The 27,684-nt window shown below is 41.7% G+C and overlaps 1 protein-coding gene and 1 long non-coding RNA gene across 2 annotated transcripts in view; both read right to left on the bottom strand.

The window, feature by feature from the left end:
• Positions 1-1,484: 1,484 nt before the first annotated feature.
• On the bottom strand, positions 1,485-11,933 carry LOC127143360 (uncharacterized). The gene is made up of 2 exons (XR_007814713.1): positions 11,620-11,933; positions 1,485-5,754 (listed from the first exon to the last, which is right to left on the bottom strand). It is a non-coding gene; the product is annotated as an uncharacterized LOC127143360 (long non-coding RNA).
• A 10,587-nt stretch (positions 11,934-22,520) lies between these two features.
• znf407 (zinc finger protein 407) overlaps positions 22,521-27,684 on the bottom strand; it is a 141,740-nt gene continuing 136,576 nt past the window's right edge. The window contains exon 10 of the mRNA XM_018683751.2: positions 22,521-24,187. Within this exon, the coding sequence (XP_018539267.1) occupies positions 23,307-24,187 (881 nt within the window). The 3' untranslated portion in view covers positions 22,521-23,306. The remainder of the gene's footprint in view (positions 24,188-27,684) is intronic.

The raw sequence follows: 27,684 nt of genomic DNA, 5'->3' as shown, positions 1-27,684 counted from the left end.
TAAAATGCACAGTAATTAATAAATAAAAAGCAAAGAGTGGAATCCATTGTTTATTTTTATAATAAATAATAATATATTTCTGCTCCTGTAATGATGTTCCAATGTCTTACAGTTATCTTGCAACTCTTCCTGAAGTTGGAAGCCACTGTAATCTGTCACTCTAACTCTAACTCTAACCAACCGACCAACTGACTCCAAAACTTGAGTTTGCATTGCATCTCTTGTGTCAAATAACTGGCATAAAAAAGCTGCCCGTCAAATATCTCCACATGTTGAAGATATTGTTAAATCTTTCCTCCCAGGACTACACTGGGGTCTCAGCCTGTGGGATCCTCACAAAGAATTCAAAACCAGATAATTAGATTGTATAAAGAACTGCAGAGAAAAGCCTGATTTATCCAACAAAGTTCATTAAAATATATTTTTGGAAAACAATATTACCATATAACTTTTCACATAATACACATCAGGTAGTTTATTACACTGCAGTTAGTGATAAGCTGTGAAAATAACCTGACAGAGTACAAGGAGGAGATAAGAGGCTGATAGAATGAGTATCTATCTTACTGTGTTAATTAAAGATAATCAGTCCTTAATAACATCCAACTCTTTAAATTAACACAAGATGGTGAGTCCTACACCTCAGAGGGAAAGAGACAAAGAACGGAGAGATGTAAACACAGATAGAGACGGAAGCTGTTTCCATCCAGCTGTCAAGCAAATTTTAAGCAAACCATTGAAATGTCACCAGAAATAAGATGTTAATTATGTGTATTTCCCACTCAGATGAAGTTACTGTATACTCGTATTGAAAGTAGAACGGAGCTGTAACAGAAATACAGGAGAGTATATCTCCAGAGCTGAAGAGTATTGGGCAACTTATCATTATTCTTTATTCTTAGCTGATGTTGATCATATTTCATGTTGCCTGAGGAAGAGCTACAAAGAAATTTGTGTGATGATCTACTAATTAGGTTTTCACCAATATCAAGTCCAGGCAGTCCTATAGCAGCACAGATATTTTTAGACTGAAGCCAGGGTGGCTGATGTCTTTAGATTGTGATGCCACAAAAATATGGAACATTTCCTCAAGTCTTCTTCATGTCAAGATAGAAAAAATATTCAGAGACTGAATATTGATCACCATTTTCAAAGTAAGGTGGTGACCTTTTGACCTTTTCGATTGAATCTTTGGGAGACACTGGGTCATTTTAGTGATGAAAGAAATCATTATCAAACAGTTAAATATATGTATAGCACAATGAAATGTCATTGCAGGTTCGCCAGACCATTCCAATAACTATGATAGGGTCAACAGGCAATATCAGCATAAGACTGTATATAAGCAAAGCTGAGAGTTAACAGAGAGTTAATTTTGTTAGTTTGTAGAGAAACTGTTTTGTAACATTAATATGTAAATGTTCTATTGGTATCAACAAAATTGACAACAAATTTCATCCTTTTCGAATCTGATATATAATTCGTTTAAGAAGCAAATGACAGACAAATTTATTTATAAGTGAACAGAGTCAGTTTATCATCTTTGTACAAAAACACATAACCAAAGCCCTGTCCGGGTGTTGTTGCTTTTTTTCCCCATTGATTCCGGTGGCGGGCAACAGTAGGAAGCTGGGCTTCCTCGCCAGGCTTTATTCTCTGTGACTCCCCTACGGTAGCTTTCATTTGACTCCCAGTGTGAGTTCCGTGTTAATTAGGTAAATGAATACGTGTGTACAGACGGGGCCACCCCACACTAATAGCGACACCAGCACAATCGCAACAAAAGGGCCCCACCAGCTAAGGCTAAGTTTGTGATTAAAGGAAAGGCCTCTATGGCGAGGTGTAACAAAACGGCATACAGCGAGCTTTGAAGCTTATTTATGGCGCTTTATCTAATCCCTACCACCCGTGGCTATGGAGGAGATATGGATGTATTATTCATGATAATGTATGGTGGTGACTCTTATGCAGATTCACAACAAAGGCAAACTTTCTTTTTGTGCCTCTAAACGGCCAATTATTTTTTTTCTCTTAGACTGATGTGGAACAGATCAAATGATGAAAAAAAAAAAACCTGTGTTTCTGACGTTTGGTGGACCAGTTTACTGTATGTTCTTGTCTGTCTTGTGAATCTCTGAGCCCTCAAGCTACGGGCTTCCTTGGCAGAACTTCTGACTACAAATCACAGTTTTATTCTTCTCACCTAGGGGATGCCAGAGATCCTCCATAGTCCTAGTAGTGAAATTTGAACTCGATCCAAATCCACATCATGAACACACAGGTCACAAAATAAAGAAGGCTCCTTAAAGGAACAAATCTACCCAAAAACATCTGAAAATAATTGGCAGTGTACCTTGTACTTCTTGGTGCTTCATACTGTTTGGTGGTGTTTTTTTTTTCCTCTTTGGCCTGTTATCCACTGGATTTACATTGAAAATATGTGACACGGAAGTTATAATGTGGATTGTACTAGACATGGTGTGAGGAGTGCCTGTTGAACAGTCATAATAAAACTTGACCCATTCATATATAAGACTCGATCTCACATGAAACTGAAAGTGTGGATGGCTTGATCAGATGACACAGGTCTAATCAACTGCCTTTGTGTTGATGAGAAAGAATGTGGTCCAGGAGGATCTATTACATGTCAAAAGTTCCATTGTCTTCTTGGACACATTAGTTCACAACCATTTAAGTCAAACCAATCAAGTACAGACTGTAAATATTGCAGTTTGGTGTTTTCTGGATCATAAGATCCCATGAAACCACTGTGCTGAATGCATCTCTAAGAAATGACAACAAAGGACAAATAGTTTATTTTGAAATAGGAGACAGAAATCTCTGTTGATATTTCCAAGTTAAGATATTTTTTCCCCATTCCGCTGTTATGACATCAACAACCTGAGTGCAACACACCTTCCACACCATCTGAGCCCTTAAGGCTTTCAGGGAAAGTCAGAAAAAGTCAGGTTCAAATTCTAAAATTCTAAAGCTCCCAACAGTATAGAGTATCCCGCTATGGGAGAATCCTGGAATATTCTCTTAAACATCAATTTTCAACTCCTAATCAGAGCATTGGGGTGGGATTGCTACTAGATGTCAGTGCCAAACAACCACACCAGAGTTACGTGTGCAAAATAAAAGACTGTCATTAATTCAAAAGCAGTTAATAATGGATGAGGGAAGACATCACTGAAAGCTATTTACGGTTTGAGGAGGCAGACATATGAATAGATGACCCTTCCCTCTCTCACAGTGACAGTCGAGGGTTACTTTACAAAACTGTTGGCAGCAGAAGATCTTCCTGTAGCAGACAGACAGAGCTGCTGTCACTCAACACTGAGCTGTCACCCTCTGCTGAGACACCACGAGAGTGCGTGTGTGTGTGTAAGTGTGTGTGTCAATGTGACAGGCCTGAATTAATGAGAGGTATGTGTCAAGGGGGGAGAGAGACATTGAGGAGTAAGGAGGGCAAAGATGGCACCTGAGTAGTGGCGACTACAACATGTGTGTGTGTGTGTGTGTGAGTGAGAGAGAGAGAGTGGCACTTAAAAGGATAATTTCATTGTTTCCTGCCTGGTTATTTCAGGTGAAGTCAGAATCAGATGAATCTTTAAAGTTACAGTCTTTGACAGTTTCTTATTAAAACATCTTCTGTTACTCTGTTCCTGGTACCAGCAACCAGTATATAAAAGCTTTTATATTTGCTCTCATAAAAAGTCAGTGTCTATAGCCATGCTAACGGCTCTTTGAGACTGTACTTTGGCAAAGCAGCCCCTTCAGCTATATGCTACCACCAGCATGCTAGTATGCTCAAAATGACAATGTTTATGCTGAGGTTTGGCAAGTATAATGTTTACCACCTTTACCCTCTTAATTTAAAGTGTTGACGTGCTAATTAGCGCCAAAAACACAGTTGAGGCTGTTGATGCATGTTGATGGGGCGTGATTGAAAGTGAGGAGAATGCACTCATAAATACCCAATTGTTACTCCCTTCCCCTGAGATTACATTGAAGTACCAGTAGAAACCCAGTAGTATTTCATAATTTACACCCTAAAATTTCATGGCAGTCCACCTAAAGTTGTTGAGATATTTCAGTGTGGACCAAAGTAGGACCGACATTGTCATATTACACCATTAGCATGGGTAAAACAAACAAAGACCATCAAAAGTTACTCTGTGTATATGGTTGATTTGGCTGATATTAAAGTAAGACAAAACATATCAGCAAATGATTGTGCTTTGCAGTCAGTGTTAAAGTTTAGCTGCTGATGAAAGGACAGATATTATGTAATAAACCCACACCCTCTTAATTCACCTAGACCAAAGCTGTCTCTCATAAAATGATGAAATTAAGTAATATACAGCAAGCTGCAATTGCATTTTTCCATTAAAGTCCATTGAAATGACAAATTATTTTATCCATTAACCTTAGTGTTATCTTGCCATGCAGATAGTTTTGGTGTTATTTGCAGAGATTTAAAGGCATCCGTTAATAAGATGTCTGCTGCCACGCCAACACAGTGGAGATGAATGGAGATTTGTTTGTGGTGTACACAGCATTAAAGAGGCACTCCAGCAGTTTAGTACTTCACTTCCATAACTCACAAGAGACACATAAGGGACTTTTAATCAAGCAAAAAGAAATTCTGGATCCTACAATTCCCATAATGCAATTGCACAGCATCCTCTTTTTTTCCATCTTTACCATTTTTGAAAAAAAAAAAGCAAAAATACATATCATCAAAAGAAATGAAAAATGTAATAATAAAACTAAAATACATGTTCTACATTAATTATATTGTACATAAATCCATAGCATTTTACCATAAACACTGAAAAAAAAACTGCACCATCATCATTACAAAACTTTAAATTCGATACACAGTATTGCTTTAATGTCTACACTGTGTTTGGTCAAATATGGCGCCTTTCATTTGAAAAGATGTATTCCTCCACATAAAGAAAATGATGCTTGCGGGTGACTCAGATGGGTAAACCTCAGTTTGTGTGTGTGTCCATTACTCCTTGTGTGTGTGTGCCAGTTTCCCCTCCTGACTGAAGGAGAAAAACAGCCAGGGAGAGTCTATCAGCGTGGCACCCTGCTCCAGAACATTCTTGATGAAGCAAAGGTTGTCTTCATTAGGTGCATTAATATTCATGACGAATGGTAATTTTGACACAGAAAAGGTCTCAGTAACCTTTTCTCGTGCATTTTTTCACTTCTCAAGGAAATTACAGTCCGGCAATGACTTAATTAATGCTTGGTTTCCTCGCCCAGTCGTTTGAGAGCCTGTCACTTTGAGGTTGGGGTATCTGTCTCACACCGACAGCGATTGAGAGAGAGAGAGAGAGAGAGAGGAAAAGCAGGATTTCAGAGACATAGGGAGGGACAGGATCAGTTGCTTCTACACAGGCCTATTTACCATTAAATCCTCCACTCTGTTTTCCTCCATATGCTCCACCCCTCACCTCTCTCTCTCTCTCTCTCTCTCCCTCCCTCCTATATACCATTCACCCCCTCCGTTTTCTCCTCCTTCCTCATTCACTGTGTTGTGGTGTGTTGGTATATGGAGGATGTCACCCTCAAGGCCCTGCAGGCCTCACATTTCAGGAGGGAGATCATGAGATGTGACAGGATGTGACTTTTCACTTTCCTCTCTTTATCATCTCAGGGATCGTTCTGCAACGTGGCTTCAATGCCGCTGAACAGCGAGACACTGCAGTCCTCGATGCATTTGCAGTCCGGGGGCTATAGCAGAAATAAAAACAATCACTGTCACGTAGTAATGTCTGTGAAGATGTCAATTTCTAACACAGTGTTTGAGCTACCACTGTACATTGACATTTTCTTTTACTGCTAAGTGAATGTAATCAAATGGCTTTCTGATCAAAGTATTCAAACAAAGATGAAAAAAAAACTGAACCTAAAATAAAAAAAAGAATTCTGATTGTTTTCATCTGTTTTTATAGTCCTGTAAAACAAAATTAGAGAAAATTCCTGGGTAAAATTTATGAGTTATTTTATTATTTGACAGTGTATTGCATTTAAAACCTTTATCGCATTTTAACCCTTTAGAGGCACATTTTTATGAGACTGTAATCAATCACTGCATTATCCATCGGTTGTAACAGCAGTGGCTACAACCAACAAGATCAAAACACACACCAAGCAATCTTAAACACTCAATCCTTCCCATTTCCTCTAAGACAGTAAAATATTTGAACATAAGGCAGCATTTCCTTTATCATGTCCCATAAAAATAGTAATTTGCCGGAGCCCCTTGTAGCACAATATGGTAGGCAGTGTGTTTTCCTGATAATGTAGAGATGACAGATAGGTCCATACTGGGAGGTTTCACTTCACTCTGGATACCAGTGTAATAAATTGCAGGGGGGAAAGAAGGAGAAGAGGGAAAGACAGAAAAGGAAGAGAGAGAGATAGGGCAACAGATAGAGACTCCGACGACATCTCTCTTCTCTGGCCAGTAGAAGGCTGCACTGTGGGCAGTGATTATACGCTATGAAAATGTAGGATTAATTAGGCCGGCAAGGGAAGGCAACCCTGTCTCATTACTGGCACACTATCCCCCCTCAAAGATATCACCGCTAACATGGCCATCGCACTAATGCCAGCAGACAAAATCCTCTCTTTTCTGCCCATCGCCCTTATTATCTTATTTAAGGCCACTTAAAGAGGGCCCCAAAGGTGGGCGACACCGTAGATTCTCCTCGCTATACGCTGTCTTAATCAGAGCCTCTCCTTTGCTCTCACCTAGAGTTATATATATAAAAAAATGCACGTGTTTCAGAGAAGAGAGACTTTCTTTTTTAGTTTAACGCTACATGTGTGATTGGGTGGAGCGGGGACTATGGTGGCACAGTTTCCACTTTGTCACAGGAATAATTAGTCTATGGAGACTTTGCCCTCACTGTGTTGATCCTCTGTTCTTCTCGCTCTATCCATTTTCATAGATAACGTGTCACATGGCCAGAGCCTTCCCCCTTCCCATAACATCTGTGATTCTCCATCATACACTGTTCATCTTCCAGGTCTTTATCTTTCTTATTCGTCAAATATATCACATCACAGAAAGGCCATTTTCAACACAGTCGCGCAGACAATATGAAACTTTACTGGGATCATTTCATTTTTTCTGACTGCGATTTGAAATGATCATTAAGGTGATAATCTGTAAAAATCTTTTTTTTTTTTCATTTTCCTTTTTCTGTGGTAGGAAGCAGTCACAGCTGGGGTCTTTTAGTTTGTTTTTGCACTACACCTCCCAGGGATTAATTGTCAGTCAGTGTAGTTAGTGCTACTCTTGTTGTCTATGGAAGCTTAAAAGTGTCCGATTTTGGATGGTTTTCAACTATAATAATAATAACAATAATAATAATAATAATAATAATCAACTAATTAAAATTAAACAATTAGTTAATTTGTTAATCAACAGAAAATGAATTGGCAGCTATTTGGATTTTTTTTTTTAAGAAAGAATGGCAAAGATTTGTTGATTCAGCTTCAAAATGTAATGATTATAATTAGTAGTAGTAGTGGTGGTGGTAGTAGTATTAATGTAATTTTCTTTTCTTTTTTCTTAGTAAATGGTGTCAGATAGTGAATGTAATTGCTTATATAAACTGCCTTTGGGAAGAACTATTGTGTTATAATTGTAGCAGTAGCAAAATAGAGATGTGTAAGATTGTTATCAACATGACAACACATGTTCTTTTGTTATGATGTATGTAATTGAAGGCAATTTACTGTAAGAGTGATGTAAAAGTATCATTAACCAAATATGAGCCAATCTTAATACAACATTGTTTTTTTTATGAAGACTGGCAGGTTCAAGGTCAGAGAACAAGAAGACGTGATGATTTTGAGGGCGGCCACTTGTGTGTGAAAGATGCTTAAAGAATATGACCTTGTTGCCCTGTGTACCATACGGGCCTAGCTGCCAATTGTAACACGTTGTGGAGTCTACATTACGAAACCTAATTAGATTGTTGAGTCAATCAGCATCCCACAGGTACATAACATGGCTGTAGAGAACAACAAACCTGTCTAATTGCCCTGAACATGATTACACCTCTCACCAGGACTGAGTGCTTCAAACAGGCTTGTTTTTGTTTTTGATTGCAAAGTCGTTACATGTGCTAATTGTGGCATGCAAACCTGTTTGAGCGAGTGTCAGCCCTGAGATGGAAGTTGAAATTCATAAACATTCAGTGCAATAAATGACATTCTTCCCCACTCTGCACACACTGAGCTCTTTGCCTTGGAAATAAAACAGCTTCTGTGCACGCGTGTTCTGCTGTTTATAACCACTGTGAGAGTCTCACCTCCTCCGAGCCAGACTTAGCCGAACATAATTACCCAGGGCGCTCTGCGATAACGCCTACTGTCACTCCTCATTTACAAGGCCTGCTGGAACTCCACTCAATTAAGTAATAAAACATGTTCTCTACTATTACCCTCTATCACATGAACATTTCAATAGTGCACATCCATAATTGACGCGAGCTGCTCTCCCCTTAAATTGGCAAGAGAGTTGTGCGAGGAGGAGAGGAACATCATTTAGTCAAAGTGTTGATGTGTTGGTTCGGGACTATTCGACCGCAGAAGTTTACATCTTTTCCTCAGTTAGAGAAAAAATAATCTTCTTCTTCTTCGTTACACGACTGCAGGTTCATCTGCAGTTTAATTTCTATGTTAATAAATATTATTTTTCATAAAAGCACATAAACACCTGACATCAGGTCTTTCACAGGAAAAATATTTTGATAAATAGTGATAAGAGCATCACCCAGCAGAACAAGCATCATCAATGCAGACTTAGAGCATTGATGACTGGACACTGAGTGAAATATCTATAAAAATGATTAAAATATCTATAAGAATGCAACATCAAAAATAATCATAAACTTTCAAAAACAGATTTTTGTTTACAAATAACAACATTTCTTGACACATATGCAGCACATGATGAGGTATGTTTAATCACCTTGAATTTTAAAAGTCCATCCGTTGATTTTCTGAGCTATACAGCAGTAGATATGAAAAACAAAGCCATGAAACTATGTGACATGGGACCTTATAGGGAGTAATGAAAATGTCCTCTCAGTATTTATTTTCTCACCAACTTCTTGTAGTAATGTGCCTCCTCTAGGGGGTCAGCAAACTGTGATGTCTGTTTCTACTGTACCAAAAAAGAAGAACCAGGGATTTGTGGTCTTATGCAGAATATTGCTTGGTCCCCAAATGCCGTCCGGTACTCCTGGCCAGTTGTGACCTGACTAAGAAAGGAGAAATATAGTCTGATGCAAACATTGAGCTGGCCTGCAGTCAGAGCCCTTAAGTCGACCCTGAGGCAGTTAGCTAACTCCCAGACTGCCACACACAGTACTGTAGATGTACTGTAGTTGCACTATAGCTGCACTGTAGCTGCTGTGCTCACTGTTTTTCCACTAGGTGCTCTCCAGGGCCCCCCCCCCACTCGCCTGCAGTGATGTCTGAGGCCACCTCTATAGGCAGCTGCCACACCTCTGCTGTGGCAAGAGGCTCCTCTATGAACTGGGGTAACATTTCAGATGTGATGCCATTAAAGACCCAAGGGACCCAGTGTATGCACAGTTTGGAGGAAGGAAGCCAGCGTAGGTCTTGTAAAGAAGCGCACATTACTATTTCACTGTTTATCAAGTGGGGAAAATATATTCTGCTGGTCACTATTACTGTATGTTAAAGTTTATTTGTTATAACAAGTGAAATCAAAATCTTATCACTGCTATATGAAATGTTCTAGTTTCATGTTTTCAAAGTCACATGGCTATAGCCTGGACTACAGTATATTACAGTACAATGGGTGTCATATAGTTGCTCTATTGTCCACTTGCTTTCTAGGACAGAGTTCTTTGATCATGCTGCACAAGATGGTATTGAGTGTCAGAAATGAGCCATAGCCTCCTGTTTTCTATTCTAACTTGGGGTGCAGAATTGAATCCTCAGAATACAATGACTGCTCTTTTGTGCACACTGAGTGGGTGTTCTTGTTTTATTCATTCTTCCAGGATAAATGCAGTGCAGTTTAGGTTAGGTTACACTGATATCAGCTTTGTATCAGCTCTACACGTGTCTGCATACAAGCATTGCTTATAAATGGTGTATAGAAGGTGCTGAAAGGAGATGAGAGAAGGACATGTTGATTTTCATAAAGGCTGAAAAAAACCCACATAGACTTTAGAGGTCGTCAGCTCCACAGACTCATAACATCGGGATCAAAACATCAGCTTCAGCTCAGCATACAGGCTCATCCATAGTCCTCACTTGACCTTTAAGCCAGTTATGTAAGGTGCATGTAGGTGGTGAATTAGTATGAAAATTAGTATGTGCAAGTGTGTCTGCATATGTATCTGTGTATTTTATATACCTCTCTAAAAACTTGACTTTTTACTTTTTTAATGAACTTCCATACAGGTGAATGTGTGACACAGCAAGATGTATTTGCACATCCTTGCAAAAAAGAGGGAAGTTTGGTAAAAAGTAACTTGCAGCTAGTGCAACACAACTAATATGAATCCATTTTGGACTTTTTGGTTCTCTCTGTTCCTTCTAATGTTAGAATTGCTGAGTTTTCAGTTGTCAACACTGCACATTTGCATGTCAAAGTTCACCACCTCTGTGAGCAAATCCACTGATTGCAGTGATGCCATTAAAATGAACAAATTTTAGACTGGAACTTTGCTGTCATAAATAGTGCTTTGACTGAGGCCTTAGTCTTGTGCATGTGTGTAAGTGTGTGTGATTACACTCATGCATGTCTCCTGTCACTGAGTGTCTGCGTTGTCTTGTTTCAACCAAATGAATGAGTGCCAGCTCATTTTCTTGTGTATGTGAGTGTGCATTTGTGTGTGTGTGTGTGTGTGTGTGTATGTGTTCTGGGATCTACCCACTGATTACTGAGGGCGAGTCTCAGCCTTTGGGAGCGAGGTGAAGGACTGGCTAAGCTCTCAGTGATGTCAGTGGCGTTTAACACAGAGGGAAAAGCCTCTGCAGTGTCGCTCACTGAGACGGACTCTGACTGCTGCGTGTTTGTGTTGGACGTCAGCGCATGACACCTGATGCTGAACAGACCCCAGACCTAGGCCAACACAGTGCAAGGGGAACGCGCGGAAGAACCTGGGGCATGCTGGGTAACGAGATCCGGAGAGACCAGGGGCTGGATCATGGCAACCTGCCACGCTTTATGCATGTGAAGTCAGCGTTCGAGGTCACTATACCAGTTTCTCTACCCCACATTGCTTTGTCCAGTAGTGGCAAGTCACACGAGAGCGAAGAGAATGTGTGACATGCAATGAATGTCAAAGGCTCTAGGTTGTTGCCAACAACAAGGCTTGCATTTGATAGAGGCTTTTAAGCAGCTCTTGACACACACACAGCTTCCTCTGTTGTTTAAATAAATTCAGCCATATAGCCATGAAAAACCCACCTTTATCTTTTCAATACAAACGCTTTTCCCATCACTAATTCACTGCAGTCAGTTCTAATTTTGTGTTTTTCTTGTTTCTTTTGCTATCACTTCCTAGCCAACATTAGCATTAACAGCTGTTTACTTACCAGTCTAGAGGAGACGTTGTGAGCTCAGCATCAAACTTCATTCTTTTACTCGCTGAGCGCTGTCTCTAGCAGCGGAAAGCAACGCCAGTGTGTTGCTTCCAGTCCAGTTCACCTCTTTTCTTCCACTGAAGTTAGCATGCTAACCAACTGGCCCCAGCCCAGCCAGCCTGTCTCGTCACTTTCTGATATCAATTCACTGTAGTGTCCAGACTGCCCTGAAGCAGTTGCGCTGAGGGTGTGTTCTTGTCTTGTAAAGGCAACGATAGCTGAAGCTTTTGGCAAGCAACCATAACCACCAGCCACTCTTGGCAAGAAACGACATACAGCGGCAGAAAAAATTTACAAATAGCCCTGTTAAGTTATCATCAGTGAAGACAATCACTTTCTACAAAGATCTTTCAAATTAAAAGCTTACTAGTAGTTCCAAGGGCCTCCTGGTAGACTTTTAATGTTAAACTTCTGCAGGAGTCAAGCTACATTCACAGAAACATTGCAGCGATTACATTTAATCAGACTAATTACAGTGTTTCTGTTAAAAAGAACAGCCTTTAGGAACTGTCCTTTATCATAATGTCATTATGTGAGGTTCCCTATTGTTTGAATATTGGCTTTTACATGAAAATTTAAGATAAATCAAATTATCTATAATATTTTTAAAAGAACAGTTTAGAAATAGACTAAGATTATACTTCAGCAAGAATAAAATTCTAAATTCACCACTAATTCTAGCATGCCACAAAATACAGTTTTCACACAAACTAGAAATAAGTACAGCATCATTATTTATAGCCACTAAAGGATATAAAGACAATGAAATTGCTTGTGGCTCCCATGATGACAAGCCACTAATGACAGTAAGTATTAACAAAGCCCCACAGGTTCTTGACACGTTAAAGCTGGGTTACAGAACACACACACACACACACACACACACACACACACACATACACACACACACACACATTAGCTCAGGAGAGGCAAGGAGAGACACTAAGGTGGTGGCACAGGGAACAAGGCGGGAGAAAAAGTGAAGATCTGGGGCCTTGGCAGGAATCAGCATGGCATGACAAGGCTCCCATTACATCTCATGTCAGCTCATAAACTAATGGAGGCATTAGCATAGCTTATAGTATGAATATGAGTCACTGGAGATGATGTATAATTTAGAGAATCTGCGACTCAGCCCCAAAAAACGGTGATTCCAGTTTACACAGCCCCTGTTGATGAGAGCCCTCAGCAGATGTAGGACTATACTGGCATTCATTTGTGTGCTGTGCATTAACACAGTTTCTTGCTCACACACACACACACACAAACACACACACACATATGCAAACACGTACACATACTTGCATCAGGAGGCTAATTACTGTAGCTCATGCGTTACTGATACCATCTCTTATTTTTCTCCCCTTCCATGTCTAATGGTTGTGACAGTAAATGAAGAATGCCTGGGGGGGGCATTTTCATTGTGACACATTTAAGAATGCCAACAAAACACGTGACCTGAGTGTGTGCATGTGCATGTGTGTGTGCAGCTTTGCGTGCCTCTTTACAATTCTTCAAAGTGCTGTCACAAAACACAAACACACACACACACACTCCATCTTGATAAGATCTGTTCAAAATCTCCATCAAAGAATCACGATTAATTGTCATCTGTCACAGCTGAAGCGGTGCAAGGGCAGCGCGGTTGCATTTCGATCAAGACGAGTGTAGAAAAGCGGTTGATAGGCTGTGACGGCTCCAGGGTGCGCCTGGCGTCTCGGGGGCATCTCTCTGCCCAGAATCAAGCCTTCATTGTGGGGGAAGGAGCTCTCAGGGCCCCCTTCTAATCTGACACCCATTCTCCTCTCTGTCTCACCTGCAGGTGGGAGCTCATACAGCTAAAGGCCTCCTCACAATCAGCCCCCCCTGCTCCTTCTTCTCCCCCTGCCTCTTCGTTTTAATCCCCCATCCATCCATCTATCGCTCTCTCCTTGCAGGTGCTTTCCTCCATTTCCTCCACGCTTGCTCACAATTAGCAGCTTTCATTTTTTTTTGGGGGGGGGGGTAAAATTTGCACAGTCGTTCTTTTGCCGAATTCTGCTTCATGCCTTTTATTTTGTCCTCTTTGGATTTGTCTCACTCGCCTCCCTCGTACTTCTACTTCTTTTTTCTATCTTTTCTTTTCTCCCTCGCCCTCCTTCCTTTCCCTCTCCTCCCTCCCCTTCTGCTATACCTATCTATCTATAGTCCGGCAGATGCTGTCCCATTTGTACTCTCCCCCATGACATTCCTACGGGGGATTGCTTAAGGATTCAGGAGCCTCAGTGCTCATGGATCACACTGACACTTGGTCAGCATCAGCAGATTATGAACTATAGGCGCCTGACACCCCGCCATTGTTCCTCCATCTAAATATGAACAATAAGGCCCATCCGACGCCCACGCTGACAGCTTATTCGCTCTTATCACTCCTGTGGAGTCGCCCGGCATGATCTGGGCGCCTCCCCCTTCCTCCTCCCCACATGTACACGCCCCCCCACACCCCACCTCCCCTCGACCCTCCACCTTCCCAGCCCCCCCACGCTCAAGCCCCTTCTTCAGCGCAGCCACAGGGCAGGAATGGAGGGAGATGGGGAGGGGTAGGAAGGAAGGGACAGAGGGCAGATAGGAAAGCTCGCAGAAAGACACAAATGATGCTTAAAAGATCGTGAGAGCCTTTTGGTGCCCCAGTTGGAGGATGCCCTTATCTAGAAAAACTAGGGTTGCAGTGTTGTGTTCAGGGACACTTTGGCAGGGGGGGGAGGATCCAAGTCCAGTCACAGCTAACAGCCCCAAAATTTCACACTATGCTGTTACAGAACAGTCATATTAAAACAGCCTAGACAGGCTGTTGGGGCATCTTGGTGATTCAGTCCAATAATGTACTTATAATTGCAATGCCCTCAGTTTGATTCAGACTCAAGACCTTTGTCAGATGTCATTACTGTCTTGTTTTTGTAACTGCTTGTCACTGTCAACTGTCAAACACTGGTTGAACTGAGAAAAGATATGTTTATACAGATTTCAGAAAATGATCCTGGTAGCCTCTGTAGACAGATGCTGATATACTGTATCACAAAACTGTATCACTGACATGAAAATCAATTTAAACTCCAGACAATATTCGAATGCAACTTACATCAATCGCCAATGTTTTGAAAGTTCTCACTTTCTTCAATATCTCATAGCTCATGGGAACTACAGCATGGGTAAGGTCAGGAAAAGAGGTATGGTTAGGGTTAGAGAACTAAAACTCTTGGTTAAGGCTGAGGAAAGATCATAGTGACAGATAATAAAAAGGAGAACCATGGTCTCCTGTATGAGAGTGCACTGCTTGCCCATCCACCACCCCAACCTCCACACTCATACTTTCCACCTTGTTATAGGGCACACTACTTGACGTAAATTGTGAGGGGCAGAGTCGTCCAGTATGGACAGAATTCATGGGGACACTGGGCTGATTCCACATCATATATTAACTGAATCTATCAGCAGAGTTTGGTTAATGGACTGTTTCTGCAACCATGACACTACCCTGCCACTGATCCGCACATCTCTGTCACCGTCACAACTTCACAACCTCTACAAGCTTTTTAATGAGACTGGCCGAGTTTCCTGTTGACAGCACACCTTCTACATAAAGAACAGAGAGAGAGAGAGAGAGGGCGATCAGCAGATGAAGAAGAGGAAGAGAGCAGTATGGAGAGAAGGAGGAGGAGAGCAGTGGAGAGTGGCGAGGCTTTCTGAGTGGAGCAGGAATTAACAGGGCCCCAGGGACGGACAGATCAGAGCCAGGGTCCCCAGAGAGCACTTACCACAGGGGCCCCCCACGCTTGTTACAGCAAGGCAGGGGCCACTAGGGGACTCCCAGGGCTACACTTCACAAATGCGAGGCTCAATTCACCATGCAAGATGGTTAAAAGGCAGACGGTCAGGGTGGCTGGGAAGGAAGCACACTGCAATTATGTCCTGCTTTGAAATACCCTGCTACGAGAGAGCCAGAGAAATTATAACAAGCTCAGATATGTTTAAGATCAATTTGGGAATAAATCCTCGCAAATGACGTATTCCTCTTCTCTGAGAACATTATACTCAAAGGCTAACTCCCATGTAGGGTTTTTTAAAGGGCTGAAATGCCAACCAGATCACTAGGGATGAGGGAATTAGCCAATAATATGAGTCCTGTTGAATGACACAGACACCACCCATTGGCAGCGGCATAAATTTGTGACTGCACTTCTCCAGTGGCACAGTCAGGAGTAGTATCACATCTAATCCAATATCAGTGACACTAAAACTCAATCCAGCAAATGAGATCACCCCGCGAGTTGAGACCTCACTTCCTCGCCATACATTAGAAGAAAGACGTAGGAGACAGAAAAAGGAAAGTAATAGATGTGACAGGGGATGACTAAGAAAAAAAGCCTGCTGCAAAATAAAACTTTGCTCATGCACAGAGATATTTGACATTCTCATTTTAGTCATGTCATTTTAATGGTTAAAATGCAAACACACATGGGTCCATTTATAAACATTTCACACACTGACGATAGTCCAACTGGACTGGAATGTAAGAGTAATAAATGAAAACAGAGTTGTGTTGCAATATGTGGGATCTTTCTTCATCAAAAATCTGACACATCTGCCCTAAGAATGTTCATAAGTCTTTTCCTGTTTCTCTCAGTGAAATGATATCTGACAGTTAGTAAAACTAAGAAAACATGTAGCTCAAAGTTTACAGCAGTGTCAATATGTAGTTGGTTGAAGCTAAAGGATGGGGCCTCACTGTGTTGAATTAGTAAAGGATACCAACAGATTTGTTTCCATCCGACTGACAAACACATTTTCAACATCGGTTTTTGAAATGCTGCAAAATTAACAACATTCAAACTGGGTTTCCACCAGCTGAGCTGTGGTCCATCAATCAGCTTTCAGGAACGAAGGTCTTTCAGGAAGAGATTAATACTGGCCAGGCTGCTGTTATTCGTGTCTGCCAGCAAACGTTAGCCAAATTCTGATGTTAGCATTTAGGTCAGAACACTGCTGTGCCTAATGATGCAGTCTGATTAAAATTTGATTCCCATTCATGTCTATGTGGAATGGAGCAAGAAACATTTGTCTCTGGTCACCAATTGACCCATCTGCTTTACTTCAAACAGAGTTCAATCAGATTGAACTTTGACCTGTGGGAGGATCTGACCTCTCATTCAGGAAATAGTGTTTGTTTATATTGTTGTTTTATAACTGCAGGAGAAATCATACAAGCAGTAGATAAGAAGGGATGCTGTTTGGCTGTAGTGAGTGTCAGGACAGTGACAGTGAGGTTAATGATGGTAAAATGTTTGATTAAATGCTACATAATTTGCAGCTTTGTGGACTGCTACTGTTAGCCTGCTAGCCATGCTAGCTCCTAGAGGTTAAGTTTATAAACCTACCTCTGCTATTTTCTGTAACCTCCTTCTTTAGGCTACACCAAGTAGGTAAATTTTATAGAGTGGATCTTGGTCCAACTGCACCATTAGCCTCACAGAACCACCAGCATGGCTGCAGCCACATGGTCTTAGTCTTTCATTCTCTATAACTGGCCTGGTATGTGTATTACTGTTGTCATCTTGCATCGTCAATGCAATAATCACAATTCTTACCAAACACTTGACTGGAGGTAAAATGAAGTGGGGAACTAAAGTGAACGCAAATTATGAAAAAACTTTTAACAATTAGGTACCATAAATATTCATGGAAACTGATTTGAAAAGACAGATATATAGACAGAAGATATTGGAAAGAAACCTGCATTACAATTTTAACTTCTAACTTCTCTCTCTGCTTCATCTTGGTGCATCATTTCCAGGTATTTTCCATGTTCACATTAGTTGTTATTTTCTCTCTCTAAGTGTTTACTGCTGGAGTGACCCAATTTTTGCCAAGTGGAACATTAAAGTTTCACCTTATCATGAAATATTTTCTGAATCAAGAAAACCTATCATACCATTTTTTTTCCCTCTCTTCATCTGTCATGCTGTTTGTTTTGCTAAAATGAATATACCAACAGAATTAACCCCTATATGGCAGTGCTGACATGAAGCAGATGGCTGCAGCAGCTATGTAGAAAGGTGTTATCGCAGGCTGACAGTGAAGATCTGCTATTTAAACAGAGTAGCGTGTTGGCTCAGGGTAGCGTGCCGACTTCTCTGAGTCTATACACGTGAATCAGACTCTGTCAAGGCCACTGATAAAATTGAGAATGTCAAATTGTTTAATTCAAAAGGGTAGATTTAAGGCTGAACATTTTCTTACCCCCAAGAGGTGTATATAATTTTAAATATTGTACATCTAAATGGAGGAGAAGCTACACTGGAACTGTTTTGAGAGCATTTCAGCTCAATTCAATTTCAAGTTTCTCTTCCACGATGTGCATGCTGTTGAAAAAGTGATGCTCTTGTAAGGGCAGAGGGAATAGGCCTCCCACTGTTCCACTCTTTGCCTCATCATTTACTTTCCCTTCTGCCGGAGATACTTTGTCTTTCACTCCCCCTTTTTTATGTTTTGAAGTGCTATTCCTCAGTGTTGTGTGCCTAATTAAAAAGCACTTACAGTTGTTTCTGGTTCAAGGTTGAAACATTGCTATCTCATCATAGTGAGCTAATCAGATCCCTTTTCAATCACTGCTTCTCCTTAATGAAGTGCTGCAGACTGTCAATGGGACTGCCTGCCTGGTGTTTTTATTTTATTCTTTTTTTTGGGTGTAGGGGTAAGCTGCTCTATGGAGGAGTGGAGAATGCTTGCCATTTTGGACGGGGTGTGTATGTGTGGGATAGAGTGGGCTGTCAATTTCTGTCAGGCGCTGAGGTGTGTGTGGCAGTGAGTCTATGGCAGGGAGACTGAGGGGGGAGGGTGGGCGCTAGGCAGGGATTAACATGATCAAAGACACAAATGCAGAGCCACATAGGAAAAGTAAGAGAAGGGGAGAACAGCCATGCAGGGCTCCCCACACACCCCCTTTCCCGCTGCCCCCCACCTCCTCCCCATTTTCCCATAATAACTCCCATGGAAGCGATGAACCATAACTGAACCGTGGCTTCCCCTACACTCCACCTCTGCTTCAAACAGCTATCGATTTACAGCAACAAAAATGACAAAAACAAACATTGGATTCTGACTGTACATGGAACTATACGTGGCCTATCGATGTAAGCATGGATGTATGTACACACCAACATTCAAGGTCCTGGCGAGCAGGGGCGCATGTAGAGGGAGACAGACAGGAAATAAACAAACAAGTCGGGTTTAATAGAATTGTACCTGGAGCCCCGAGGACACGCACACACACACAAGCAGAGCGTATCAGCCAGCATGCTAATACTGCCAAAGGGAAGCCAAAACTAATAGCGGAGACATTAAGAAAATGATCCCCAGGCTGATATGTTTTCTATAGATGGCGACTAAACAGAATTGCCATATTTATCATACTCAGGCAAACAGAGAGAGAGAAAGAGACCCCCATCTACACTCCTGTCCCTCTCTCTTGTCCCCGGGAGAGTGATGAGAGTTGCCCCTGGGAGAGAGTACAAGTTAGTGTTTCTATGTATGGGAGTGTGTAGGTGAGTGTGCATTTATTTGTGTGTGTCACTGAACATGCCGAGTCCCTATATGCTCCACTCCTAACCAGGATATGGTGGGTAGGGGTGAGAAGTATTTAGATCTGTACAGTAGCATTTTTTCCAAATGGAAATAAATACCACATTACAAGCGAATATCCTGCCCTTAAAGTAAAAGTACAAAGGCATTAACCTTTTAACACCAGCTGTTCCACCTGCAATATACTGATGTGGAACTGTGAGTAAATTATTATTTGTCTGAAAAAGTAATCAGCTACAATTCATAGCAGATTATACAGCTGAAAGCTTAAAAATATAGTGTCTCCACTGGCTGGGTGTTAGTAAATTGTACCTAAACCTGAAATAACTGGCCCCTGGGGGTCAGCGAGCAACAAGCTAACATGCTATCGCATTCTATTGCAAAAAGTTGTCTCTTTACACATCATGCTGATACAGAGCAACATTAACATTCATTTGGAATTTTCGTCCACCTGGTGAAACAGGTCCAATATAAATTCTTTAGCTCAGATTTTGGTCTCCACCAGCTCCAGGGGGAAATATATGACCCTTTAGCAGCGAAATATTCTGCTTTGTCAACGAGCTAGTCGATAACTTGTCTGTCTGCTGTTTGGTGGCTGGCAGATAGCTTAGCCTTCAGTGGATTATGGAGGGTCTTTGCTGAAAATAGCAGCCTGCTGCATACAAAAACATGAGTGGTGAGTGTGAACCGCAACAGTAAAGCTGTGTGCCAGGAAAACCAAAACAGTGAGCTAAAAGACACTCAAGACCTCCATAGAGCTGAGGAAAACTGCACAGTTTGGTTATAATTCTCTGCAGATTTATCCCAAAGCAAACCTTTTCACATATACACAATCACGTGAGCTGGTGTTACTGTAAAAATATAAATATTGAAAATATTGATCAAAGTTGCTATAAGGGATCAAAATTAAAAGGAATCATTCCACAGAATAACCCTTTAGTGAATATAAACTGCATTTTTATATGTTTGGGTTATTCATTAAAGTATAAGCACTATGTTAATGTAAAAGTGGAGCTCATTTTAAGTGTTTTAAATAGTTCTGGGTAGTTTAATCTATAGCTTTGCATTATAGTTTAGGAGATAATAACAGTTCTCTTTAAAGTACCTCAAAATTGTACTTATGCCTTACCTTCCTCCACTGCATCCAGCTGCACAGGACAGCTGATAAAGAAGTCAAATTGAAATATCTCTTTCAGTGGTTGCATTTTAAACAATTCTTGGTGTTTTATGTGTTACTTCCACTCTTGCTCCCACTGCTTTACCCTCATCTCTCCATCCATGCCTTCCCCCTCCCTCCCCCCTGCCCTTTTCCGGCTCTCCAATTAAGCTTCAGCGGCAGGTTTCCATCAGCCGTCTGGTCGTCTGCAGCAGGACTCCTCGAAGCAGAGGCCTGTCAGGAAATGAACTCATCACTGTGTGACAGCTGCTAATTTCTCCCTCTTCCATGTCACACGAGTGGCCTGCTGCAGTTAATAATGAGCCATCCAGCCCTGATTAGGGAGATACACAGGGAGGGTGGGGATGCACACAATGCAGTACACAATCACTCAGCCAGACATGTAGAATAATGTACAAGCAGGGGCGCAGACAGACATTCCCATTCAGAACAAAAAACACCGACACACACACACACACACACAATGAACTGGAGGTGTTAGTGGAGGGCATGAACTCAGCTTGTGTCAGGTCACTTACTTTGGTATTTGCATTACAGGCTTCATACAGTAATATACACTCACTGATCACTTTATTAGGAACACCTAACATCTGTGGTGGAGTCTTCACAACCATAGTTGTAAACATATTGCCTATCATGACAATGAGTTCCGTATACTTCAGTGACCTCCCCAGTCACCAGATCTGAATCCAGTAGAATATCTTTGGGATGTAATAGAATGGGAGACTGGCAGCATAAATGTGCAGCAAATCTGCAGAAAGTTTGTGATATAATCATGTCAACAAACACCAGAATTTCCAACATTGAGCGGAATCCATGATATAAAGAATTGAGGCTGTTTTGAGATCATTAACACATGACACGTCCTAGCTTAGAAATTAAAATTTAAACTGGTTAAATATTTTTTTAACCTTTTTTTCTTTTCCTGTTTTGTAATTTCTGTTCTGCTAAACGCTTGCAGTTACTTTTAAGTGGTGGTTCCCAATCTAGGGACTGGGAACACACAAGGGGTCACAAAAAATAGGAGGGGTTGCATGACTGGAAAGCAGAGAACTTATGCAACACAGAAATAATATTACATATTCCACATCCTCCAATCTTTCCTCCTTGTTTTATTACATTTTCAAGCCTCAAATAAAAGTCTTTGGTTGGTCTTTGGTTGACAGTTATAACTCCAAAAAACCTGAACTATTGATCCCAAGTAGACTGACAGCTGCAAAGAGGGTCTCAAGCCAAAAAAGGCTGCAAAGCACTAACAATAAATGCATTCTTTTGTTGTTCTACATTAAATGCAAATAAATTCAGATTACATGGAGTATTTTAAATATTAACCCATCCCACCACCACCGCACACATACACACTGTCTGTATTTTGATATGAATAACATATGGTTATTTTCCCTCTGTGTGGTTGTGGCTTTCGCTGCTCTTTCACTTCTCTCTGGCCTCACCTCTCAACATCCATCTGTAATCCTCTCATTTTTTTCTGCCCACTCCTCCACTACTTTCTCTCTCAGCCCACCTTCTCACTCTGCATGTGCTGGAGATGTGTGTGTGTGTGTGTGTGTGTGTGTGTGTGTGTGTGTGAGCGTGTGTTAAAGGGATGATCTTTTGATGCCCTCGGTGTGTATGAGTGCTTTCTCTCTCTACTTTCAGCGGTTGGCCATTGTGTTTGCAGCCGTCATACTGCTCTCCCACTCACTCCATCAGAAACCAGGCCTGTGTAGGGGCCTAAATGAATATTGATTCTCCCTCCAGTGCTGAATACTGGGGCGGGGGGGTTGTACACAATGAACAGAATGGACCTGATGGGGGGAGAGAAAAGAGGATGACGATTAGGATGATGGTGATCATGATGACGATAATGATAATGGTGATGATAATGACCGTGTTAGTGATCAGAAAGCATGATGGGAGCTATCAGTTGATGCATGTATGTGCATGTTGCTTGTACGATGGCGCCGTTCTGTACATGTAATAGTAGTATTGATGCTGAGGTGTGTGCTTGACATAACAACAAACAGCAAACACTTCTATGAAGAAAATTTGGACACAGTGGTTAAAAATTAGGCTCAATTTTTATTGTCACAAATGAAACTGCATTCATTTTATTAGAGGTTTTTCAAAAAAATGATGGGTTGACAAAAAAGTATAATTTGTTACACATAAAACATCTAAGACCTGTTGTGGAATTTTTCAAAATCCACCAAATTATTGGTTTTATAACTGATAATACACTAATCACTACAGAGGATGGAAGAAAAACACTTCAGAAAATAGACAGAAATTAATAAACCAAACCGTCATAGGACTTATGAGGAAAATCACAACAAAACAAAACTTCAGATGGTGATATACAAATGTATTACAAAAAAAGAGAAAGAAAACTGTTGTTACCTCTACAGGGCAAAATACACATCCTCCTTTTTAGTGAGCCATTTCATTCTCAGAATATTTGATGCATTTTTAAAAAATATTTAAAGAAGATATATATTCATTTCCTTGCGTGGCATTAATCAAGGTGTTAATATAGTCTTGGTGGGGGTGAGGATTGCAAGTTAGCTCACTTAGCACCAAAACCTCTTTCCTTCACTGTCCCTCTAAATAAATGATGTTTAACCTGAGTTTAGCATAGCCCAAGAGAAGACAGTAAAAAACAGAAAACAGAGGAGATGTAGGGGAAGAATCAAACAGGGTGAAATTAAAGGGAACAAGGGAAGAGGAAGACTGTAAGAGACTGATTTTGAAAACATCTGGCCTAATGCAGGCTTTAACAAAATTAAACAGGGAAAAAACTGAAATAAAATGACACATCTCTACCTCTATTACTTCTTTTCTCTCTCTTCTACCCCTCCAGGACTATATTATGAGGGGCTCCATCCAAATAAACCACCATTTCTTCTCCAGCCTGCTGCTCTGCCTGCTGCACCTCCCCGTCACCTGCCCCAGCCTCTCCATACACGCTTCCCTCCACCTGTAAGGTGCAGTTGTCCAGCTCCGTCACGATGTAGTGAGTGCCTTCGTCATTGACGATGACTTGGGTCAGACCTTCTTTCATCATCTGTGACGCGGCGAGCTGCAGCACCTCCTGCATCTCCTCCTGGCCGGTCTCCTGGATGACCCGCACCTCCTCCTGCTCCTGTTTCACCTCCGACTGCGCCTCACTCTGCACGGCTTCGACTATCTCGGGGGTCAGGACCTCGTGGATGACGGCTGCCTCTCCCTGCATTTCCTCCTGGTGGCCCATTTCGCTGACGGCGCTGAGCAGAGCGTCCAGGGCCGTGGACGACTCGGACACAATGTGACTTTTTCCTGCGGCGGCAACTGCCACCTCTCCTCTGGCCACAGCCCGCAGCTCCTCCCTGGCCTCCCCGGACTCCAGCACCACATACTGGGTGCTTCCTCCAGCCAGGTGGGCCCCTGCGGATGCCACTTCCCTGCCTGAGGCTATGACCTGTCCGTCCTCTGTGATGTGCAGCACCTCGGCCACCTGGCCAGCCATGGCCAGTGTTTGCAGGGTGGCAGCAGCAGACTCCTCCAGGGCCTGGTCGATGGCTACCTCCCCGCCGCCATAGCCCTGGATAATGATGACCTGCTGCACTTCCTCATCGTGCCCGGATGCCTCTGATGAGCCCTTCCTGCGTACAGGGGAGCCCACGGTCTCTGCCTCCACAAATGTAGCCCCCTGGCCCTTCAGACGACACTCGAAAGACTTGGACACAATACCTAAGGAACAGAGGGACACATTTCACATTACATTTCACCTGTTTGATATTTTGCAGATACTTTTATTCAATTCTTAGAGTGCTACAACATGAAATTAAATCAATAGTATCTGAGCTCTTCCTCTAGTCACAGCATATTTTCTACTGGCAGACTACATGGACAGAAAACAACTGGAGCTAAAACAAGAGACAGAAGAGAGTACAAACACAATATAAAAGGAGAATAATTTAATGGCAAGATGATGATCCAAAGTACTAAAATAGGCATGGCAATTATTGCACATACAGTAACACACATGGCCACTCATCCCTCTTAATGTTCTCAGTCACTACAACTGTTGAACTTATGTTTATGCATCAATCACTGTGAGAAAAAAAGCTATATGAAGAGCTAAGTTGATATAAAAGGTGATGTAACACTGCACATATTTGTGTCACTTAATGCATGAAAGGAGACAGAATATGGAGATATTAGGCTGGCAGAAGAGTGTGGTGAGATACGGCTGGTGCTAATTGAGCCACACTGTGCCCTCTCAGATCACAGGTTGCCATGGCGTTTCCAAGGTGATAGGAACAGTGTTAGAAATGCCATTGTTTAAACAGCGCCTGGCTCAGACACTTGTAGGCTAATCTATGCAGAAAAATGGGAATTTGAGACAGTGAAGAGGGGACTCTGTTTCACGCCTGGGCTTCTGGGCACAGATGAACTTACTGTACAAAAAACTGAAATCACACATGTATTATTGTCAGTGGAAGAGCATATTGACCTTAATTTGCAATGTTTTAGTTTCATCCGAGGGTTTGTACTTGAAAGTTTGCAGATTCTACAACCCTTTCAGCTCATGAAACCCTTTAATATTCCAACAACTCTCTTCAAAACCTCAACTTTTCAGGAAATAAAACAACTTTTGTTTTTCTTTTTTCCTTTTGGTTCCTGAAAAGTTGACATTTTGGAGGGTTTACCCCCAAGGGTAGCGGCAAGATCACACAGATCTCACAGCACATACAGGAACAAACTCATCAATCATTGATATTCCTATCTCCCCCTGACATTTAATGTCCTGCATTCACAAGGTTGACAATGTGATCAGAAAGTCAGAGTTGCGCTGCAAACAGTGTCTGACCCAGCAGTGCCCTGTCCTCAAACCGACACAGAGAAGTGTTAACTTTAATTCTCACTCTCACTGGACAAGTAGGCAGTGACCACTCGTCCTCTGCTGAAAGGGAGTCTGTTAATCCTGCACGTATACACTCTCAAAACAGACTATTGGTACATTTTACGAGTTTGCTTGTGAAGCGCTGGATGAAACTGTGGACACTTTACATGTGAGCCTGTCCAACATCAGAGTGAACCTGGACTCATGCCGGTGTCAAGAAACACACCTGTTATTCTTAATGGCTACAAGCAAAGTTAAAAGCGGCACATTAAACACTTAAACACAGCTTCAGCCAAGTCAGTAATGCATGCATACAATGACACTTCTTCATTGTTCAAAGCTTTGGAGAAATACTGATTCTTGTTTCATTGAGAACTGATGAGAAGACTGGCAGGAAATTACTTCTCTGTCTTCATTATATAAATCCAACCGGTGGTCATGTTAATACTTTATCATACAGTATGACACATTACGAAAAACTGGCATTATCCTTAAAGTGAGAAGATGAGGTGTTCCAGTAGTTAATTATTTTAATGACATCCACACACACACATACACCTACACCTGTCTACACCTGCCATCTTTATTCTAGGGAACTAACAAGGCAGGAACACCGGACAAAGACAGCCATTTCAAGATCTCTCTTCAAAAAGAAACACAGACACAAAGAGAATGAAAGAAAAGTTAGCCATCGTCTGCTGTTCAGCCCTAATGGACTTAACAAATGATAGAGAATTTACACACCTACATGTCACAGAACAAAATCTGATATCAGGAGGGTCAAGAGAGAGTGTAGCACTTTAGGTGCAGATGGACAGGGTGATTTTTCTGAGGATAAAGCTGCTTTCACTCTTTCACTCAGAGGATTTTTCTCTTAGTGTGTTTTCATACCTGATTAGAGCAGTTAATACAAACTCTTGAATCGTTTGCCTTTTAGTGTAAAGGAGAGCACAGCGTTGTAAAGAGGGACATTTCTTGGTTCTCTGGCACCTTGTTTGGATAGGCTACATTTTGCATCATAGCTTAAATACATTTAGAGTAACATTGCTATGCAATTTTGCATAGAAAATGCACAACTCTCTTATTCTGACCAATGAGGAACGACTTTAGGTATGCTTCATGATATGAGTCTCTATTTATCACTATATTTCTACTGCATATCTCTCTCTGTATATGTGTAGTATAACAATGCACATTTGTTTAAAGACAAACTATCAAAAAAAATCACTGTGATGCTGCAGTACACAGGCAACAAGTTGGTGTAGTAAATACCAGCTCAGACTCTTCTATCTGTATCTCAAGTGACAAGCACAGTAGTTAGTGTGTGGAGAGAGTCAGCACTGCTGAAGACAGCCAGAGGAAGTTGGCATTTTGAGCAGCAGAGGTTACCTATTTACACAGAGCTACAGGGCCCAATGCTAACTGCCTACGCCGAAATGCTGCGAGCTGAGAGGTCTTCTGGAGAGGACAATAACTCAATGGCTGTGCAGTTTCGGTTGCATTATCATAAAGCCTGCGTTTGTGCATGTGTGTGTGAGAGAGAGAGAGACAAATGGCATATTAGTGTGTGAACTCCTGACTCTGTGTGTATGTTCAGCTTGGTAAAGCTCAGTTTTGCCAAGTGCCAAATATGTGTTAATGCATCTTTGTGTTTTTGTGAGTCTCTGAATTTACATGTTGTATGCATGTGTCAATATGTGGGTGGAATATTCTGGTAAGACTTTACTGGTGTGTGTGTGTGTGTATGTGTGTGTGTATAACGTGCTTGTACATGTATTTGTATGTATATGCGAGTCCCTGCTTGTGCTTGCTTACGTGTGTATGCATAGTGCTGTGGGGGTGGTAAGACTATGCGTTGCTAGTGTGTGTCACATTAGCCATGGGGTGCTGTCGGCGGGGCCCAGCGGCGGCCCACTGAGGTTTATGGAGTGTCACTCAGTCGCCGCAGCCGTGAATCAAGTTAATGTTGCAGATCCCATCTCTTCAGTTGTCCTGCGCTCCCGGTGGAAGAACAACATTTGAACAGCGTGATTTGGCCCCGGCGAGAGGCTGATGCCTGTTTAATATGTGTTTTGAGTGTTCTGACTGACTGATTCTTTTAACAGGAAGTAGGAGAGAGGATAAGAGAGAGAGAGAGAGGCAGGCTGCTTTATTAGCTGTGATCTGAAACAAGATGGAGGCTCCCTGAGAGGAATGAAACAACAGGAGGAAGAAAAGGATGCACAGACAGGCAGTGATGTCATTTTGATTTTCAGATGACAGAAACGTCTTGAGGAAAGTCTGACCTGTGCAACTGAATCAGTAACTAATATAAACTAGTGCAGAGGTTACTGTGTATGTG

The sequence above is a fragment of the Lates calcarifer genome, linkage group LG15 (assembly GCF_001640805.2).
Source record: "Lates calcarifer isolate ASB-BC8 linkage group LG15, TLL_Latcal_v3, whole genome shotgun sequence".
Lineage (NCBI taxonomy): Eukaryota > Metazoa > Chordata > Actinopteri > Centropomidae > Lates > Lates calcarifer.
Note: the sequence above shows the minus strand (reverse complement) of the source record. Positions and strands in the feature narration are given on the sequence as shown.